General features: G+C 51.8%; 1 protein-coding gene across 3 annotated transcripts in view; it reads left to right on the top strand.

The window, feature by feature from the left end:
- Crtac1 (cartilage acidic protein 1) overlaps positions 1–21,087 on the top strand; it is a 136,211-nt gene that overhangs the window by 97,177 nt on the left and 17,947 nt on the right. For all 3 annotated transcript variants that reach the window (XM_042055788.1, XM_038343832.1, XM_038343825.1), the window contains exons 5-10: positions 463–597; positions 5,128–5,273; positions 7,744–7,880; positions 11,030–11,112; positions 11,903–12,003; positions 12,337–12,505. In XM_042055788.1, the coding sequence (XP_041911722.1) occupies positions 463–597; positions 5,128–5,273; positions 7,744–7,880; positions 11,030–11,112; positions 11,903–12,003; positions 12,337–12,505 (771 nt within the window). The remainder of the gene's footprint in view (positions 1–462; positions 598–5,127; positions 5,274–7,743; positions 7,881–11,029; positions 11,113–11,902; positions 12,004–12,336; positions 12,506–21,087) is intronic.

Genomic DNA, 21,087 nt, shown 5'->3' with positions numbered 1-21,087 from the left:
TTACAGCTGAGACGCACAGCCTGTTGGAGCCTGCAGGCAGGGCTGACTTCCTCAGATTCCTAACCCAAGAACACACGCGTAGGTTTGGACCGGATTATTTGGTACTGACGCACTGCTGAGGGTCCCGTGACATGAGAGTAATCTCAGGGGCAGAGCTGGGTTTGGATGTGTTGTGATTCGGCTGGTATGTGTGGTGACCACACCCTGCGTTCCTGGGACATGGGATGAAGCTTTTGGCACAAAGTTCCTCTCTGGCCTCGGTGCCATCAGAGTTAGGGAGATTGGGAGCCGAGCTCTATCCAGCTCAGGGAAGCATCCCAAAGTTCAGATCCCTCAGCTTTTCTGATTGTTTCCTTAAAGCAGTTTATCTGGGTCCTCAGCTGTCCAGTCCTCCAGGCGGCGGGGCAGGGCTGGGCTGGGCTGGGCGCTCAGCACTCACTGTGGGCGCACCTCCTCTCCTAGCGGGCCGTGGTGTCAGCGTGGGCCCCATTCTCAGCAACAGCGCCTCAGATATCTTCTGTGACAACGAGAACGGACCCAACTTCCTCTTCCACAATCAAGGCAACGGCACCTTTGTGGACGCTGCAGCTGGTGCTGGTGAGTAAGTGCGGACCTCTCCTGCGCCCCAGAGGTCCCTGGGCCTAGGGGACTGTGGGTTTCTCTGCCACCCTCAAGCCGCAGGGGTGTTTGCTGATGGAGCAGGGAGACTCCTGCCCTCGCAGGCCCTACTTGTGCCCAGATGGCACTGGCCTGTGAACTTCTGAGTCTGCTTTTGTTTCCTAACACAATTCTTGAAGCTTTTCCTCCCTGACTTGGCCTCTCCCCATTTATCTTCCTTTTTTTTTTTTAACGTTTTACGTAACTGTGTGTACATGTATGGATGTGTGTGTGCTAAGGCACTCGATTAGAAGTCTAATGACAACTTACAAAAGCCGTTCTTTTACCACGTGGTTCTTGGGGCTTGAACTTGGGTCAGCAGTCTTGGCTGTAGGCACCTTTGCCCACTCCATCTTTTATCATAAACGTTCAGTTCAATCCAACAACAATTTCCTTTTTTTTTTAAAGTTCATCCCGACTGCAGTTTCCCCTCCCTCCATTCTTCTCATCTCCCCCACACACACCCCTCTCCCCCAGACCTACTACCCCTCTCTTCCCCGTCAGAAAAGAGCAGGCCCACCAGGGATATTACTCAAACACAGCACAACAGGTTACAATAAGACTAGGCACAAACCCTCATATCAGGGCTGTGTGCGGCAACCCAGATGACAAGGGGTCCAGCGGCAGGAAAAGAGTCAGAGACACCCCTACTCCCACTGTTAGGAGTCCCACAAAAAAATGCCAAGCTAACCTTCATAACATATTTGCAGAGGACCTAGGGTAGATTCATACAGGCTCAGTGATTGCTGCTTCAGTCTCTGTGAGCCCCCATTTGAGCCCTGCTTAGTTGGTTGTATGGGCTGTGTTCTCCTGATGTCCTTACCCCTCTGGCTCCTACAATTTTCCACCCGCCTCCTCTTCCACAGGATTCACCAAGCTCCAAGGGAAGGGACCCGATGGAGAGCTCCAATTTGGGATCTCTCTGAACCTAATGTTTGACTATGGGTCTCTGCGTCTGCTCCCATCAGCTGCTAGAGGAAGCATCTCTGATGACAGCTGGTCTAGGCACCAATCTATGAGTATAACAGAATATCATTAGGAATCATTTTATCCATTTTTTTCTACTCTCGATCTCTGGGCTGTCCAGCCTCTGGTTCATGGTCATCCAGGCAGCACTGGGAATGGGCTTGCTTTCGTGATTGGCCACAAATTAGACCAGTCATTGTTAAAATTGGTTTGTTTTCATTTTGTTTTGTTTGGTGTGGGTGGTTGGTTGTTCTGTTTTGTTTGTTATTAGTTCAGTTCGGTTTGGTTTTTTTCAAGATAGTGTTTCTCTGTGTAGCCCTGGCTGTCCTGGGACTTGGTCTGTAGTCCAAGCTGGTCTCGAACTCAGAAATCCACTTGTCTCTGCCTCTCAAATGCTGGGATTAAAGGTGTACACCACCAACCACCATGTCAAGAAGCTTTGCTAAGTGTCTGACTACTGCTGAGAGCTAGGAACGCTGGCCTGAGTAAGGCCGAGACCGCCCCACAGTTAGAAAGGAAACAAACATCTACATGGCCAGCTCTAATAAGGAGCAGGATCAAATACAAACCAACTCTGCTCCCCTTCCTGCCTATGGTTGTCACCCATAAACTTCAGGACCTTTACTTGTACCATTTCTTTTGTGGACCACCCTCCTTCGTCTCTGAGGAACTTCCATGTGCCCTTCAGCATCCTGCCCAGTCACCTCTGAGAAGCATTTTCCTGGCTTCCACTCCCCCTGGCAGGTGCCTGCCTCTCAGTTTCCTATGTTGCCCTCGTGATTAGTCTGTGTGATCTACAGGGACAGGGACTTGTACGGTCCTCTCTTGGCACCCAGGTGATGACAGAATGGATAGCTTATGAAAAGGTTGTGGATGTGGGGTGCCCTTCAGCCCCTCCCTCGGCCCTCATTTCCTCCCATATTGAGAAAGAATGACAGTTTCTATGCACCTCTTCTTTGGAGCACAAGAAAGATGACCGAGGATCTGAACCCGTAGATCTTATGTCCCACCAGCTCTGCAGACAGCAGCATCTAAGCCCCAAGCACGAGCCCATTCCTTCTCTCTGATACAAGAGTGTCTCCCTGCTCAGGAGTCTCCACATGGGTGACTCCTGACCTCCCATGCCAGCTGAAACACCACCTACTCCAGCTGGTTGCCTATCATCCTGCACCCAAGCCCCAGCGTCTCTCCTTCCCTGGCATTATAGGGTGTGGTCCTCTGCCCTCTGCACCCATCCCCTGCTTGAGTTGTACTTGGCAGCAGCCGATCTCGCAGCTGAGAAATCACGGAATGAAGGGAAGGAGGTAGCACAGAAAACTGAGAGCGTTTGATGAGGTGTTAAGAAGACGGAAGCAGAGGTGAGCGAACAAGCTGGAGTGGGAGAAGGTATCGGGCAGGAGGAGATGCGAGGTGCGAGGCCCGTAATTGAAAGTCAAAGTGATTGCAGGGGTTTAACAAGACATGTCAAGGGGGCATTCATCACCCAAACAGATGCTGCTGTGAAATGCAGCCTGGCACTGCTTAGTCCCGTGAAAAGGAACCAGCTCCTTGTCAAGGTGCCTCACAGATAGGAGAGAAATGGGCCAGCTCAGAAGGCCACCGACCCGACGCTTAGGTGAGGGAGTTTGCAGAGAATGCAATGGACTATCAGCCCTAGGCTTTGGGGACTGTCCCCAGTCCCTTCAACCCTACTCTCTCCATCTGAGTGTCTGCCTCCTCTCCCTTCACTGCTCAGCCTCGGGGCTCTCCCCACCCGCCGTGATAACACCTTGCTTCCAAGGCTCTCAGAGCCCCCACCCCTGCCTTCTCCTGACCCCCATTCCCAGGGTCACCCTGTTTGCAGTCTGCCCACCGCCTCTGTTCTCTTGTCCTACCACCCTGTACCCAGGGCAACCTGCAGCTGCCTGTCCTTTGGAAGTGTCACCTTTACTTAGCTCTGCGCCTGGGCCAGGAGCGGGCAGATCTGCCTCTACACCCAGGAAGAGGGGCCATGTCTCCAGGCTGTGCCTACTCCCTTCTCCTAGCATGGGTTCCTCTGTGGATGGTGAGAGTGAGCGGCCGGGCACCTCCCTTCCTGTGCTCGCAGGTCCTCTGTGGGTTCTCTGTCATGATTGCTCTGTTTCCTCTGCTGTCACTCGCATCCCCATGTTGCCTGCTGTCAAATTATTTATGTCTCTTCATTCATTCAGCAAGTACTTACTGAGCGCTGCCACGCAACCACAGGCACCGAGGTAGACCCACCGGGGCGTGGCTGATCTCGGGGGAGTGGGGCAGGTGGAGAGGCCAGACCCCAAGCAAGGAGAACCCCCCCCCCCCCAAAAGGCTAGCACCAGGAAGGGGAAGATTAGAAAGATGAAGAGGAGGGCGGGTGGGAGGGGCTGCTGTGGGGACTGCATTTTTGTCTTCTTTATTGATCCTTTTAGTTAATATAGAAAACGATGAGTTTTACTGCGATGTCTTCATTCATGCTTTGTTCTTAGTCACCTCCACGCTGCCTCCCCATCATCATCCTTGCTGTCCCCTCACTTCCAAAATGTCCCTTTCTGCTTTCATGTCACAGATATTCCATTGCCTTTTCCTATCCCTCTCTCTGCACCTTTAGGCCTCCTCCTTCATAAGCCTCTTTCAACTTTCACATCAGGTTCCGTGTATATGTATGTGGGTCTGTGTGTGTGTGTGTGTGTGTGTGTGTAAACCTGGAGTTTACATATTCAAGAAAACATGAGCCAGGTGGTGGTGATGGCACACACCTATAATCCCAGCACTAGAGAGGCAGAGGCGGAGGCAGGTGAATCTCTGTGAGTTCGAGGCCAGCCTGATCTACAAAGTGAATTCCAGAACAGCCAGGGCTACACAGAAACCCTGCTCAAAACAAACAAACAAGAAAAACATGCAGTGTTTGTTTTCCTGAACCTGGCTTGTATTGTGGGCACAGGCCATGGAAGGCTCCCTAAGAGGTTAGGTTTCCAGGGGCCAGGGAGGCGTCTGGAGAAGACACACTGGAGCAAAGACCTGAAACGTAGGAAGAACTTGGTTCACTTAGAGAATAGAAAGACTATGGTAACCAGAGCTTAGCTAGTGAAGAGTCAGTACAACACAACAAAGACAGATAAGGGCACAGTAAGTCAGAGCCTGCCATCCCTGGGCAGACATTTGAACCTGACCCAAAGTGCTGGTGAACCCTTGCGAGAGTTAAGCCAAGAGAGACCAGATCAACGTAATGTCTCCCTGTGGCCATGTGACAGTGGTGGGAAAGGCTTTGGTCCCCAGAATGCCCATCACTCTCCTTCTCCTGGACCATGATGCTCTGAGCCGAGTCCGGGTAGCATGCAAGGGGATGGCTGTGCTACTTCCTGTTCCCATGAGAACATCTGAATTCCGCTGTGCCTCCCCATCTTCCCGGAAGAACAGGGACTGTAAGAGGATCACCTCTTGTTGCTGGAGGTGAACATTTACAGGATACGCCAGGGATAGCACCCTGGAACTCCTGCCTCTCCTCCCCAGGTGTAGATGACCCTCACCAACATGGGCGAGGTGTGGCCCTGGCAGACTTCAACCGTGATGGCAAAGTGGACATCGTCTACGGCAACTGGAATGGCCCACACCGCCTCTATCTGCAGATGAGTGCTCACGGGAAGGTCCGCTTCAGGGTAAGAACAGCCAGGTGCTGCATGGCGGCTGGGCAGACCATAAGAGATAGAAACCTGCTTTGTGCCTCCATGGGCCTCTCCAGAACTGGGGGTGGGGTCCCAAGAAAGGCGACATGCAGGGTCAAGGACACCAGCCTCAGCCAGGTGCAGGCTTTCAGAGAACAATGGCTGCAGAGAAAGAGGAGTCTCCAGGGCATCCCGCAGGAACCCTGTCAGGGAAATTCACTCTTCGGCAACTACTCTTCCTTGGGTCTCCTGGGACACCCCACCAGTAGCTGCTAACTGAGGTCCACGGTAGAATGATGGGAGAGGAAAGAAGTTGAGGCCAGGGAGCTTCCAGGTTGTCCCTAAAGTCAAACAAAGGGTAGAATAACCACACACACACACACACACACACACACACACACACACACACCCTTGTTCCCCTGCCTGAGCTGCGGGCAGAATATAATAACAAGTATTCTCCCTGAGGGCTGCTGGGTGGCAGTGATGAGCTTGAGTTTGGGGTTTTCCCAACAGATGACAGAGTATGGATTTGATGAAGTCAGTATCGAGAAGCCAGACTAGGACTTGGTAAATAATAATGATAATAATAATAATAATAATAATAATAATAATAATAGAAAATGGAAGATTATGGTATTCCATGAACACAGAGAATTATCCAGGATCCCCACACTCTGCATGACCATGAAGAGGCCCCACCCAAAGTTGTCTCAGTGCTCCCTTCCCTGCTGAGACTCTAGACCATCTGGAGAAGAGGACTCTTGCCTAGAACTCAGGACACTGATCCTGGAATCTGAGCAGGTTCTTTCGCTGTCCCGCATTCTAGCCCAGACTCACAGAAGAAATGATTTTGCCCTCCCTGTCCCAGGATATCTGACAATGTCTGGGAACATTTTGAACTGTCCCGACTAGGGAAGGACAAAAGCCAGCAAGGTTGCTGCAGACATTGCACAATGCACAGGACAGCCCCCATTATAAAATTATCAGCTTTGTGGCTTACAGTACAAAGGCTTCAGATGTCCTGTGCTGAGGTTAGAGAACATGCTGGCCTTCTGAGGCCCCTGAGCTGCACAATAACAATAATAACAAATGTCCCGTTTATCACGTGCCACCCACGTACCAAGATCCCTGATAAGCGCTTTACATAGATTATCTCGAAACCCAGGCATGCAGAGGGGCAACCCCAGGGGGGGCTGTGTGAGTTTCCATCTTTACAGGATCGATGGAGCAGTAATGAGTTAGAGATCCTCAGGTCTCCATGTTCCCCAGCTCTGAAGACCCTGCTCAGCCCACCCTGACCAGCCAGCCAGGCTCTTAATCAACCTCATTACGGTGCTGATGAGGACTGTCACCCTCTCCTGACTCCAGGAGCAAGCATCTCTGCAGCTGAGCCAAGAAAGCTCCTTTCTGTGGTTCCAAAGCAGGCTATAGAAGGAGAGGAGGGCAGGGCCTGGTCCAAGGGCAGGGGCTCCCAGAGAACCAGCTCAGCCCTTCCCAGCTCTCTTCACCTACACAGTGAAATCTGGACAGCCACTGAATGTCTTCAAGGGACAACCAAACACAATGGGAGTATTCTGCTCAGAAACAAAAGGCCATCTGCACAGCTCTTCTTCCATTTCAGAGGCAAATCCCACACCTAGGACCCTGTGCCAGGCCCTCTCAAGACTGCCAGCGCTTGCGGGGAGGGTTCCCAGCTTGGCTGTCTTGGGTCCAGAGTCTCCCCAGAAGTCCTGGAGAAATGATAATGACACTCCTTCAAATCATGTCTCAAATAAAATCCTAAGACTCCCAAGAATCAGAATGAGGAAGTAGGAGCAATGAGGGGCACAGCTTATAGGTCTGGCTTTGCATGGGGCTGGTGACAAGGTTGAGGCATCACAGATTGCCAGTGATCTGTCTCATGGCCACTCTGTTATGTGTACCTGACATGGCAGGCCTCACAGTGTAGGCTGCTGCCATCCCCCCAGTGAGATCCAGTCCAAGGGTTGAGTGACCTCCCAAAGGTCAAGCCATTGCTGGGGCTGTAGTCAAAAGCAGGTGGTTCCTAGGGCCTTCCCGGCTTCTGGTTCAGCACTCGAGAAGGAAGGTCAGAATCTTCGGTTATGTAGCTCTGGCTCCATTGTTAGCAATCACCCCCCCTCTTCAAGACTCAGTTATCCCATCTGTAAAGTGGACCACTGATGTCAGGCTGCTCAGGGGACTGGCAGGAGGGCTGAGTGTGGTTGGGACCAGGAACCATCTCAGAGCTCCCTGCGTGAGCTGGTGTGAGCTGCAGCTGTTACTCCGCCTTCCGTGTTCTGCAGGCAGTCTGAAGTTTGTGCCATCCCAAGGGTCACCACTCCAGGTCGTAAGAGAGGGGACATAACAGAGGTGCTGGGTTTCCTCCGTGCATAGTCACACAGTAGAGGGGTGTGGACTTGTTGCCATCCTCCTTTCTTCTGACTCTCAGCACTCTCTCCTCCAGGACATTGCCTCCCCCAAGTTCTCTATGCCCTCCCCAGTCCGAACTGTCATTGTTGCCGACTTCGACAACGACCAAGAACTGGAAGTCTTCTTCAACAACATCGCCTACCGCAGCTCAGCAGCCAATCGCCTCTTCCGGTACTGTATCCAGGCCACGGGGGCTGGAGTCCAAGGGTCAGAGAGGCTGTGCCAAGGGGAGGATAGTCCTTGATTAAAAAAGAGAGCGGAGGGGAGGACAGAAACCAAGCAAGATAGAGAGAGAACCCTGAGTTAGCCATCAGTCCTCGCTGTGGCTGGAAAGTGAGTAGAGAGGATATGGTCCAGAAGGCCCCAACTCCATCCCCACGAGGTAGAACAACTCCCACAGCCTCAGAAAGGCTTCCAGGGTCAAGTCTGTTGGGTAAATCTGAACTAAGCAAAGGGGATCTGGCTTGTTTACTGGAGATTTCTGAGCACCTATAACAGAACCGCTGAGTATTTTACCATTCCAAAAGATGGTCAGAGTGTTCAAATAGATTTGGTCCCAGGACACATCTTTCAGAGATGTTTCTCAGAGACTGGATGCTCTGTAGAGCGTTTTGGGGGAACACTGGAAGAGATGGTTAAGTGTAGTTGGACTTTTTCATTGGGACTTCTAGCTCCCACTAATGACACAGAAACTTATTAATTATAAAAGCTCGGCCATTATGTAATATATAAAAGTTAGGTTTGTTGCTAACTAGCTCTTACAACTTAAACTAACCCATTTTTATTAATCTACATATTGCCACATGGCTCATGGCTTTGCCTGTCCTCCAGCATGTCTTGCTCCCTCTGCATCTCCTGACAACCCCACCTTTCTTCTTCCCAGTGTCCTCTGGGTCCCAAAAATCCTGCCTAGCTATAGGTCATTTAGCTTTTTATTAAACCAATCTGAGCGACACATCTTCACAGTGTACAAAAAGATCATTCCTCAACGGTTAAGGTAGAGAACGGAGAGAAAATCTCAGAATCCTCTAGCACTTGAGCCTCATTTCTAAAGAGAAAGGGACAAATTTCCAAGGTGACACATCTTGTGGGGACTGGAGGAATCTCCCAAGGCTTGTGTAGAGTCTTAGGGCCCACTCCAGACGTCCAGGCCAAATCTCAAGGGTGGAGGCCCAGGATTTGGTGTGCCTAGCAAGAACAGCAGGCACACAGCCACTCTTAACACACAGACATTTGAAAAGCACTGCGGGGAACAAACCTCACATAGTCCTGGATGTCGCTAAGACACGCTGGGTGAGGAGAGAAGGTGGAGCAAAGGTCCTGGAGCCAGGAAACAGGTCAGGTCACCTGCTTGGTCCTCCATGTCCCTAGTCCCTCTCTCAGGGGGGGGGCTCAACTATTAATAAAAGGCGCAAGCTGTGACTAAGCATGTTTTAAAATATAATTATTAACCAAGCATCAATCCTGACTGGATGTAATCACCCCCTGAAGGCACCAGATTTACTAATTAGGTGCCTTGCAAAAAGCTTATTCACAACTTCTAGATTAATTGCAGAAGATCAATTGCTCGTTAACAGAGATGCTGCCTTCCTTCTCTGGCTAATAAAGTGTCACTTGCCAGGGCCCTGAGCAGCGACTTGGCTAGGGCTCTGGTTCTGTAGCCCAAGAACCCAGGGACCTTTCTGCCTGTCCACCTTCCTGGCCTGTTCCAACCTCCCAGCTTCCCATGCTGCCCAAGAAAGGCTGGCCCTGGATTGTCAGTGGACAGTCGCCACATGGTCACCCCCTGGGGCAGAGTTCACTTCCACTCAGGGGCAACAGAAGCCACTGTCTAGGTACACAGCTGGGCCTCAAGTCCCAGAGGCAGATGGCTGGGTCCTGAGCACACAGCTTAAGGGCTGCAGCTGGGACGGCTGCTCAGCTGGCAGCTTGAAAGTTTAACCCTCACTTGCCCCGTACTGTGCCAGCTTGTTACCATCACTGAAGGGGCCAGTCCCTGAAGCTCTGTCTCTCCTGCAACATGCCTGGACACTGGGACCCAAAGCCTCATGGTCCTTTAATGATGCTCCAAGCAGCGTTTCACCCAAACCAGATCCAAGCCCCAGTGATAGGAGCCCATGATGGCCATTCAAGCACGGACTCTCCCAGACTAGTAGGGCATGGGCTGCCTCCCACATAAGCATCTAAATACCTCTGGTTTGGTCTCAAGTCCAGTACCACTTTCTGGTCTTGTGGGGCTTTCTGTGCCCACCACAGCCCTCCCCTGGTCTCTAGTCCATCATAGCAACCTGCTGAAATGCCAGTCTGGTCATTTCCCTCTTCCCTTTGCCACCCTTTGCATCTACCCAGCTGCAGCAGAGCCTGTAGCCCACAAATAGTCAACAGGACAGTGTGAGTCTACAAGCTGAAGAGTCTCACCTCTAGCACATGTGTGTATGCCAATGTGTGCGTGTGCACAGCACCCTTCCCAGGTGCACTGTGTGCCACCCACGTGCACACGTGGACGTGCTCAACCTAGATGCCCTAGGTGAATGGAGGATGCATCACGGGCATCTGTACAGCCCTGCAAGTGCCTGAATGTCTGCAGCGGTCCGCATCCAGTCATCACAGGCTCCAAGACATGGAGAGAGTCTCAGAAGTGCTCAGGGACAAGATTGAGTATTTCAAATACACAGAAAGGCTCTCAACCTAAAGGGACCCTTCCATTTTGCCTCAGGAATTCATTCCAACTCCCCTACAGACTTGTGCTTGGAGCTGACTTGGGAGATAGGCCCTGTGTTCAGTGCTGTGGGAGAAGCCAAGATGGCTAATACAAGGTCCCAGCCTACAGCAAGCTTATAGACCTGGGCAGTGTTATCGTGGGCAGAAAGTGATAAAGGCCAGGAGAGCAACAGACAGCAGAAGCGGCACAGGGATGGCTTTCAGCAGGGCAGCCAGTCAGTGGAGGGTGAGCGGGCAAGTGGGCTGAGAACCTGCAGAGAGTTAATCCCTCAGCAACATCCGGAGCTATGGAGCCCAGCATCCTTTGGAGGAGCGTGAAGATCAGTTGAAGGTAGCTGCACCTCTGCCCTTCTCCATCCATCACCTGCCCCTCCCCAGGCTGTCTATAATTCATCTATTAGAGAAGGAAAAATCAATGTTTACCCACATAAATTAAAGCGCAAGAAGGGAACAGCCGTAGTGAAGTCAGAGGCTGTGAGAAAGTCCATGGGCATCAGAGCACAGTGTTGGGGCTACTCAAGTGACAGAACCAAGGGGCTGGGCCAGTAGGTCTAGGGAGCCCGCAGGGCCTTGTTGGAACAAGTCTGTCTTTTCTACAGTGTTATCCGCAGGGAGCATGGAGATCCCCTCATCGAGGAGCTCAATCCTGGTGATGCCCTAGAACCTGAAGGCCGGGGTACAGGTAAGGCCCCCCCAGCTCAGCACAGTCCATACCCTCGGGCAGAGAGGAGCAAGAAGTCAGGCAGCCAGGGTGTACCTGCCACCCGGAGATCCCAGAGTGGGATGGGAATGGAGGAGAGCCATGGGCCTAAAGGCAGGAGTCAGGGAAGGAGACCACCCCTCCTTCCGTCCCCAGGTCTGCTAGGGGGAGCAGGATTCGCAGGGAGGTGGCTGTTTCTCTGGCCATGCCTTGCTGTGTAGAGATGGGAAGGTTGAGGGATGAATCCCCTCTGTTCCCTGGCAGGCATCCTGGGTCTGACCCCTCCCCTCCTGGCAATCAGCCAGATAAAGAGCATTTGACTGGGAATCCTAGGACCCAGGTCTGTAGTTACTTTGTTTTCTGGGTTTTGTTTTCCACAAAATGAGAGTGTCTGCCTTTCTCACATCTTTGGGTTGTAGAGAGAACCAAAAATAGACCATGCCTATACAAACACTAGAGAAGCTGAAAAACAGAAACAAAACCCACTGTGTAAATAAAGGGGTATATCATTCAAACCACAAGAAAAGCAGGTAGTAGCTTGCACCCATCCCATCCACGAACATTCAGGGAAAGGAAGGAAAGCTTGTCTGTGAATTCCTGTCTTGAGCTGGATGACGGACAGGAGAGAGATGGGCCTGCAGCCCTGTTCCTGCCCCAGCCTGTTTGTTCTCTTTCACACTCATGGTTATCGTCACCACACCAGGGAACCCCTCCTTCCCCTTAGTCTAGTGGCTGGGCTAATGGCTAGAGGTGAAATCTGCATTGTTTGTAGGGGGCGTGGTGACCGACTTCGATGGAGATGGGATGCTGGACCTCATCTTGTCACATGGAGAGTCAATGGCTCAGCCACTATCTGTCTTCCGGGGAAATCAGGTGTGCACCCATCTCAGGGCCCTTAGCTCCCAGCCTGGCGTGTTCTCAGTGGCCCATGAAGGCAAGGAACCTGGGCTTTCTAGCCAGCATGATGGGAAGTGGGAACTGGAAAGCCTCGGACCGGAAACCCATACGTTCCCAGCCAGAAGTACCATATCCAAGAGAATCCCCTGCTCAGCCCTCTGCCTTCTGCCACGGGAACTTCTTGGCCTCAAACCTTGCCCCCACATTCCTCTCCCTTTCCTCGTCTGCACCAACTCTCCTCCTTGTCCCCTCCTTCTTCTCTCCCCCTCTTCTTCACCCTGCTGATGCTCACCACCTTCCTTCCCCCAGGGCTTCAGCAACAACTGGTTACGTGTGGTGCCCCGCACCCGGTTTGGGGCCTTCGCCAGGGGTGCCAAGGTTGTACTCTACACCAAGAAAAGTGGGGCGCACCTACGGATCATTGATGGGGGCTCCGGTTACCTGTGTGAGATGGAGCCTGTGGCACATTTTGGCCTGGGTGAGTCGGGGCCCATGGGAACAGTAGCAGATTCTGCAATTAAGTCTTGCCATGTGCAGTGAGATTCAACTTCTCTACGGCATCACAGTGGATACTGGCCTGTGCTCTGTGGCGAGTCTGTGCCCAGAAGAAAGGAATGGGGGGAAGGTTGGCCCTCGCCTGGAGGAGTCCCCACCCCAGGGCCTTTGTGGATTTAGCTCACCTCGGGGTCAGAACATAATTCTCCTTCTACCCAGGCCATAGTCTTGTTCACACACTGATCTCCACCGAATATGTCCAGAGCAGCTGCCCCCTGACCTGATTGAGCTTGCTCAGTATTTGGGGTGCTAATAACTTCCTTGGATGGAAGGCTTAGAGCCCTGAGTTTTCGATGGGCACAAATTTGCCCTAAGGGTGAAGGCTGGATATTGGTGGAGGACGGGATTAAAAAAAAAAAAAACCTGCTTTTATGTCTAAAAGCTTCAGTCTCCACACGCCCCAGAAGCAAACCAACAGCATGCCCCTGGCACCCCTGAGCTATACTACCCACCTCTTAGAATACCCCAAAAGAATGATGCTAGGGTCTGGGCAGCCTCCAGACATGAGAGAAGCTGGCTCTCTCGTTGTTGTGGGACATACACTCCCATTCTGAAAATGGCATGGTCAATCATAGTTTTAGTTGTGTATTTATTCTTAGTGTGTGTGTGTGGGCGTTCATGCATGTCGTGGTCAGAGGACATGTTGTGGAGTTGTCTCTTCCACCTTTATGTGGGTCCCAGGGATTGAACTCAGGTCACAAGGCTTGCATGGCAAGTGCCTCTACCTGCTGAGTCATCTCACTGGCCTGACTGCTTGGTAGATTTTTTTAAAAAAGAAAAGCTGTGCTGTGTGGTAGTGGTGGTGGTGCACGCCTTTAATCCTGGCACTCAGGGGACGAGGCAGGCAGATCTCTGAGTGCAAGGCCAGCCTGGTCTACAGAGTGAGTTCTGGGATAGCCAGGGCTACACAGAGAAACCCTGTTATCAACAAACAAAGCAAAACAAAACAAAAACAGAAGCAAAGGACACTTGCCTTGTTGATGCTGCAGAATGTGATTTGGCAATAAGAAGTCTCATTGTCAAAGTCACCTTCCCCAAATGACCACATCATAGAGCTGAAGATGAGCAGTTCGGGTTGGAGGTAGTGAAGGGCAGGTGGGGCATTTCCACAGCGATGGGCAGTGAGTGTCTCAGTGGCAGTGGCTACACGAATCTAATGTGTGATTCATGACAAAGAACTGTTCACACACCTATTCCCATGGCAAGGCCCTGATTTCCGTGTGGTATGACCATGAAGCAAGCCATAGGCACTGGGGTGGCCACCTACATGGATCCCTCTGTGCTGTCTTCACAACCTGTCCAAACTGTTTTTAAAAAACGTGGAGGTTATAGGGAGATGTGAAAATTCTTCAGGGAGCATGCAGGGATTACAATTAATGGGAAAAAGACTGTGGAGCACTGAGGAAGAGGTGGGCCACAAGTCAAAGCATTTGAGCCAAAAATTGCCCAGCTTTCACCAGATGCTTTCCTGTGTGCTATCGCCTTGTGAGGTGATATGATTTTAATATAAAAAGATTAGACAGTATGTTCTCTAATCAATAAATATTTAGAAGCATTAATATTAAGCACACATCGTATGTGCACAAAGGAAAAAAAATCTAAGGAAAGAAATGCCAAGAGCGTAAACCATCCCATCTGAGTGACGAGATTACTACAGGGACTCCGCGTATGGTGGACACAGTGCTGGGCACCCAGTTCTCATGAACTCATCCTCACGAGTACCCTCAGGTGGGCATTGCTATCTCCATCTTGCAAATGGGAAACTGTGGATCCAAATGTTAAGGGAAGCCTGCCCATGAGCTCATGATTCTCAAATGGCAGAGGTGGGATTCAAACTCAGGCCTGCCTGAAAATGTGGTTTGTATTTTCTACCATATGTTCTAGTATATGTGTGCGCATTCGGGTTTTTATAGGGAACACATAATATTTATGTAGTCTGAGAAAGAAGCAATAAATATTTAGGGGACCCAGAGCCTAGTTATATGAGCCTGTTCCCTGGCTTGGATGGGTGAGCCTGAGCCTGGGGCATCTGTCACTCCTAGGACAGCCATTTGCTATGCTGGCCCTAAGGGTGCAAGCTGACTTTTAAACATGGAGTTCTCCCTTTTGCAAATTAACAGTAGCTGACACCTACAGCATGCGTCCAGAGTGCAGGGCTCTGCCCAAATTCTTCATCAGTTCTCCTGGGAACTTGATGAATTATGAACCACAGTCTCTACTTTACAGACCAGAACGCTGAGGTGGTGTTTAAATACACTGACCAATTCACAGTTCCAGAAGGTGGGGATTAGCTGGCTTTGGAACCCTCCTTAGAAACTGAGTTGCTGGGCTTGGTGACTCCTCCCACGGCTTCTCTGTCTCTTTCTTCCTGATGTGAGTATCCCCTCAGCTCATGGGTATCCTGAAAGGCCATTCAAGCACCAAGGTGGCCGCTGTGGTTTCAAAGTTGAAATGTTTATCAAGCTAGATATCAGCCCCGCTGAACAGAAAAGGAAATTGAGGCTCCCAGAATAGAGCAGCAGAGCTGGGCTGAGGCCATCTGGCCTCACATCCTGTGGACTGTCTCTGCTATTTTGTGTATTAGGGGGCATCTCTGGGTCCGTTCCTCTCCAGAATCTGTCACCACCAGGAGAAGAGCCTGCTTCCTCAACTAGGCAGTATGCAGGGTCATTTGATGAGATCCAGGGTGCTCAGGAGTAAACTAACACCCAGCACGTACTGCATCTGGCCAGGGGACCCCCCTGATAGCGGCCTTCCAATGGGATTTGCTATTGGTTTGAACCAAATTGCTGCAAAGGCCCCCACCCTACCCCTATCAGGCTCCTCTTTTTGGGGCTCCCTTTCCAGAGGGACATTAGAAAGACGCCTAGTCTCAGGAACAGACCCTTGCTAGTTGCCTGAGATCAGCAGTGACCCTCAGACATCAGAGCAGCTCCACGGACCAGACCAGAAACCCAAACAGTGGGCCAGGCCAGCTCCATCCCTGACTTTTTGGGGTCCCTTAGGATCCCAGAAGGTTCTTAATGGAATGGGATGAGCTTAGTTGTCCTTCCTGACTTATGGGGAGGCAGCAACACGACAGAGCACAGAGAAGAGGGCAGAGAGGGAGACAGTGGGGAAACCAGGTGTCGGGAATGGCTGAGAGGAAAACGAGCAAAGGAAGAGAAACAGGGCAGAAGCAGAAGGCAAGAGAGGCAGAGACATGGGGAAAGAGACAGGAAGAAATTCTGCTGCTAGTCTGCAGATAAACCCAGGAAGTCTCATGCAGGTCTGTCCCGATGCATCCTGCACTAACGTGGAGCCTTGAGAAGATGGAGCAAGGGAAATCATCCTTGCCCTGGACAGCTTTGCCAAGTGAGGAGGAGACTAGGAGGAGAGCTAGCAAAATAGTAGGAACTTAGAAGCAGGGGTGGATGGGGGTGGACTGGGCTGGGCAGGGGTGGGAGGGGGAGGGAGGCGCAGGGGGGAGGCAGGGCTGAGAGCATTCCAGAGGCCAGGCTAGCAGGAACCAAGGCCCAGTGGTGGGAGTACTCAGTTGGAGGGATAGGAGCAGTGCTTGGAAAGTCAGAGCTCGGGAAGTCTCCAAGGGAGGCTAGACAGGGCCTGATGGACAGAGGGGGCGTCCGGGCAGGTCCAGGGGAGCCAGAGCCAGAGCTGAGGGGAGAAGATGCTTGTGCAGGGCAGCAGCCCCACGGCTCACGTTCTTAGAGTCCTCTTAAAACACTTCTCAAACATTTCTCTTGATTGTGAGAACAATGTGTATTGATTATCGGAAAGCAAGACAATACAACAAATCATAAAAAGAAGTAAAAATCACCCGCGAACTCATCACAGTGCTTGGAATGTTAAGTAAAGAACAACACAACAAACAAACATTTCCTCATTCACTCCAGCACCATTTGACTCCATCCAATCCACGCTCACTGAACACCTGCTAGCTGCCCGGCAGTATCTGGATCAAGGGCCTTGCCTTGAGCACCTCTGTATTCTAGTGGGAAACAGAGCACAGGAGACATGATGAGCGGAATAGACAGGCGAAATAGACCATGTGAAGATTGCATTAGGTGCCACAAAGAAAGAAAATGCCAAGCAGGGGAAGGGAGTTAGGAGTGGGGAGGAAGGGGGACAAGCAGCAGTTTCCAGCTAGGAGGCCAAGCTCCTAATCAGCCTTTACCCCACGCAGTACACACAGGGGCGCATTTAAGATGCACACACTACTTAGCTTTGTTTCTTTAAAGAAACAAAACAAAAATGATGGCATTTCTTCCGCTTGCTCTTTTCCTCTCCTGCACAGTAAAAGCCGGGCCATCCCTCCAAGCCTGTGCACATCTCTTATTTTCCTCCAGAGCCGCAGAGTATTTCGCTGTGTGGCAGCATTCATCATTTATTTACCAAGTCCCCTGTTGATGGACAGCTAGATTGTTTCCAGGTCTGTGCAGTTCGAGGTGCGAAGGGGGCTGTCTAGGTCACGTGTTCAAGAAAGGTCTGCCCTGGGATTCTGCAAGGCCTAGAAGCAGAGTAAGAGGTGAGGCTGTGTCCAGGGCCCAGATCTGGAGGGGAGAGGGTTGCAAGAATCCCTCATGGCGTACACTTCCAGCCCAAGCTCAGCAACCCTGCTCCCTGGTGGTTCTCGCTCCATGAATCACTCCCCGCTGCTTCTCTCTGATGTTGCTGCAAGGTGTGGGGAGCTGGTGTGAACGCAGAGGTGAGTACACTGAGTACACGGGTGTGCATACCCCGTCAGCCTTTCCCGTCGACACGGGGTGCATCAGCCTCCAGACTGCACTGGCTGAGGCACACCTGCCTGCAGATGCCTCTCTGAATGCCCCAGGCCTTATTAAGATGGTGCAAGAGCAATAAGGGCAGGCGAGTCAGACCCTAACGTGTTTCCTCGCCTCCCTCCCTAGAAACCTGAGCTGTGCTGTACCGGGAAGCAAAAACCTCAGGAACTTTCCTAGCCTTGTTCTCCAGGGGTCCTCTGAGGACCCACTCAGCTATGCAGGGCTTTATTGGTCTTGCTCCTCCTCAGCAGACCCTGCCCTCACTCCGGGGAACCCTAACCACATTCTGCCATTCCTGCGCAGCTGCCCTGGCTTGTCCCTACCCATCCTGGGTGTAGACCACCTGCTGGCTTCCTAAATAACCCTTTCTGTTCGTGGTGCTGAATACTTCCCACCCAGCCCCCCAGGGCTGCGGCTGCATCTCCTGTGTGCCAGTGGGCTGAACAACTGTACAGTCAAACCCAGCAGGTAAAAACAAGGACTGCTAACCCACTTGGCCCCCAGTACCCCCGCTGGGGTCACCCACTCAAGCTCTCCCAACCCTACGCATGGATACCACCCCGCCCCCGCCCCCACACTCCTTCCCTTCAGTTAATTGTTTACAAGTGACTCAGAGCTGCCTCCAAACCGGCTGGTGCTCATTTAGGGAAGGAAAATTCAGTGGCCCACATAAAAATGGCTTTATTGAAGTGCAAAAATATTCCACCAACTGGATTCCCACCATCTGCTTTGCTTGTAATTCTGAAAAGCACAATGCCACGCGGCTCCCTGGCCTTTGTCCTTTCAAAGCTGCCAGAGGCAACTCCCTGCTGTTCCTGACCCACACCTACGGGCTCTGCTGGGTAACGGCCCCGCCCAGACAGAACTCTCCCCGTACAGAAACCTGGCAGTGTGGCTGCCTCACCTCAGAGGCCAGGAGCCAGACCCTGCAGTTGTACAGCCTTGGGAATGCTGGAGACACCTGGCCAGCAGCCTGGAGCCAAGGAATCTAGCTACCTATCCAAGGACCCAAGTCTGGGTTTCAGCACTAGCTCAGATGTCCCCAAGTCACCTCCTACTTTGCCAAGCCTCTGTGATTAAATCCAGAGGATGGGCATGAAATGCCCACCTTGCAGGTGCAAAGTCTCCAAAGGGCTCCCCTAGGTTCCTGCCTCCCACACCCCACCCAATAGCATCCTTCCAGTCTGCTTCCCCAACTTGGAACTTCTGCATCTTCAAACATAACTTGCACTTTCACACCAGTGGGCTTACCAAGCTCGCTCCCCTGCCTTGAGTGCTTTTCTTCTCTGCCCCAGAAAACCATTCCCCACGGTCCCCACTGAGTGGACCAGTCCCATCACAACCCCTCCCTCACTTGTTAATGGTCTCACCTTGCTCGTTAATCCCATAGCAACCAGCTCTGTCCAGCTTGCTTGGGTCCTTTTCATTCAATGCTGAATCCTAGATCCCTGCCCAACATTTGCAATGTGACAGTCACTGCATAAGGGAAGAGCAGTATAACAGTGAAAGACCCCCCCCCCAAGGTGGGGAGACTCTCACTCAAGTCTCGGGATAACACGATCCCCCCTCCCCCGCAGTAACTCACAAGAGACCGTCCTTGCTGCAATCACACGAGGTTTAATCGATGAGATGAGATGGGAACCAGTGCACTGGGGCCGAGACTCATAACCCACGCAGGGGAAGAGTTGGACCCCGAGTGACCGGGAGAAGGGGCTTTTAAGGGAAGAAACCACAGCCCAGTGATCCGAAAGGGGCAGGGAGGGTGTAGAAAATTCCGAAAATACCAGTGATGATCACAAGGGGGCAACTCCTTGCCTCTCAAGATCATTCTCAAGATTACAATCTAACTTTATCTTCAGCTAGTTCCTGAAACACAGTCACTGAACCAGCGGATTTATCTAGGTCTTTCAAAAAAGCGGAGCAGACAGGGGCTCTAGGGTCACACAGGCCTTAGGTGAGTGACTGGGTGATTTCCCTAGCCTCTCCAGGTCTCAGTGTTCTCCAAATGAAGATTATGTAGGCAACACCTTTCACGAAACATCTGGTCTAGACTGGTCTGGTCTGGTCTGGTCTGGACTGGTCTGGTCTGGTCTGGTCTGGTCTGGTCATGCTGTCTGTCAGTGTTCGCAGTTACTACTGACCTGACTAAGAGCTGATGCGGCCAAGAGTCATCAGTGGGGCAGTATTCAGACTCCAGGGGAGAAACGCTGGGCTTCTCTGGACAGTGGGGCTTTGAGTCTGCACCCCTAAGTTTCAGACAAAGAAGCTGAGTCCCAGAAAGGATGGCTTACTCACCTCACAGCCCCTCCCCGGTATTCATGGAGAGAGAACCTGGTCCTGAGCCACATGCCCCATGGGGGCTGCAGATTTGAGTCTATGAATATTCCTCAAGTCCTTGAGTTATTTGTGGCTTCAGTCGGGCTGTAAAATGTATTCATGGAGCTGTGCTGTCTGCACAGGTGAGAAACACTTGCTTTTGTCTCCTTTTTTTAATGGAAAATGTTTGCTTTTCTCATGTGCCACTTAATTTGGGCACTGCACACTCTAAAAACACCAGTTTCGTGGGCCTCACGATTCGGCTTCAAAACAGAAAATCTATACTTGGCCTTCTTCAGTCTCTCTCCCACCCCTGTTCTAGGAGTAGGGATAGCAGTCAGGCCCCTGAGGAGCCCCCTCTGACTAGACAGAAACTTGGGCTGGCCCACCCAGTGGATCTATGGGAGGAGCGGGGCTGGGGGCACAAGTCCCGTCCTCTGAGCTCCACCTACGACTGCCAAGCACTGCCTGCCTTCCCTGATAACCTGAGAACGGCCCACAGGTGAGGGCGATCAGCCCCCAACCCCACATCATCGCTCTTAGCCATATCTTGCCACAGGCTAGCCTGCTTCCTTAGGCAGGAGCTGGGCACACCTTGACAGTGCCTGGATACCTGACCAATCTTCCCAGCCCACTTTTTGCCATTGATACAGCATGCTACTCTCAGGATGTGCGTGATGAACTCACAAGGGACACTGTCCGAACTTCCTGGGTATCTTCTATAAGCATCACAGATCTGCAGAGCGGCCTTTCTCTACCCCCATCTTTCCTGGGTCTTTATTTACAGCTCAGCTCAAGTGCTCCTCCCCAGGAGTTTGTCCTGGACCACTGAACAGGACCTTGGCCTGTCCCCGGGTCTTTTTGTCACAAAGCTGGGCACTATCTAACACGATTTATTTGTTCGTCTGTTTGCTTGCCTCCCAGATGGAGAGGGAAACCCGTGAGGGGACATTCCCGGTGACCAAAAAAAAGCTTGGCTCCTAGCAGAACTCCATCAATAGAAATATCAGAGGCATGTTCAGAAGGGCACAGCGAGTTGGCTACAGAGCTAGGACTTGTCCCCAGGACTCCTAGCCTCCAGGCCCTCATCGTGTTCTTGCAGCTTGTCAAGCAAGTGACAGCCAGGATTTGAACCCCTGGCTCTAAAGCCAGCCTGCTTACCATCAAGCCTTACAGCTCGCCGAAGTCAGCCTCCTGCTGCCTGGCCTGTTGGCTAAAATAAAAGTTCTCCAATATGGCCACCACTAGCATCATGTGACTGTTGAGTTGTAAATTAATTTCAATTAAGTAAAATGTTAAATTCAGTTCTTCGGTCACTCTCATCCTGCATGTGGCCAGGGGCTAGTGAACTGGACACGGCCGACACCAGGTCTCTCCATCACTGCAGAGTGGTCGATCGGATGGTCTG

This window comes from Arvicola amphibius, chromosome 1 (assembly GCF_903992535.2).
Source record: "Arvicola amphibius chromosome 1, mArvAmp1.2, whole genome shotgun sequence".
NCBI classification, from domain to species: domain Eukaryota; kingdom Metazoa; phylum Chordata; class Mammalia; order Rodentia; family Cricetidae; genus Arvicola; species Arvicola amphibius.
Note: the sequence above shows the minus strand (reverse complement) of the source record. Positions and strands in the feature narration are given on the sequence as shown.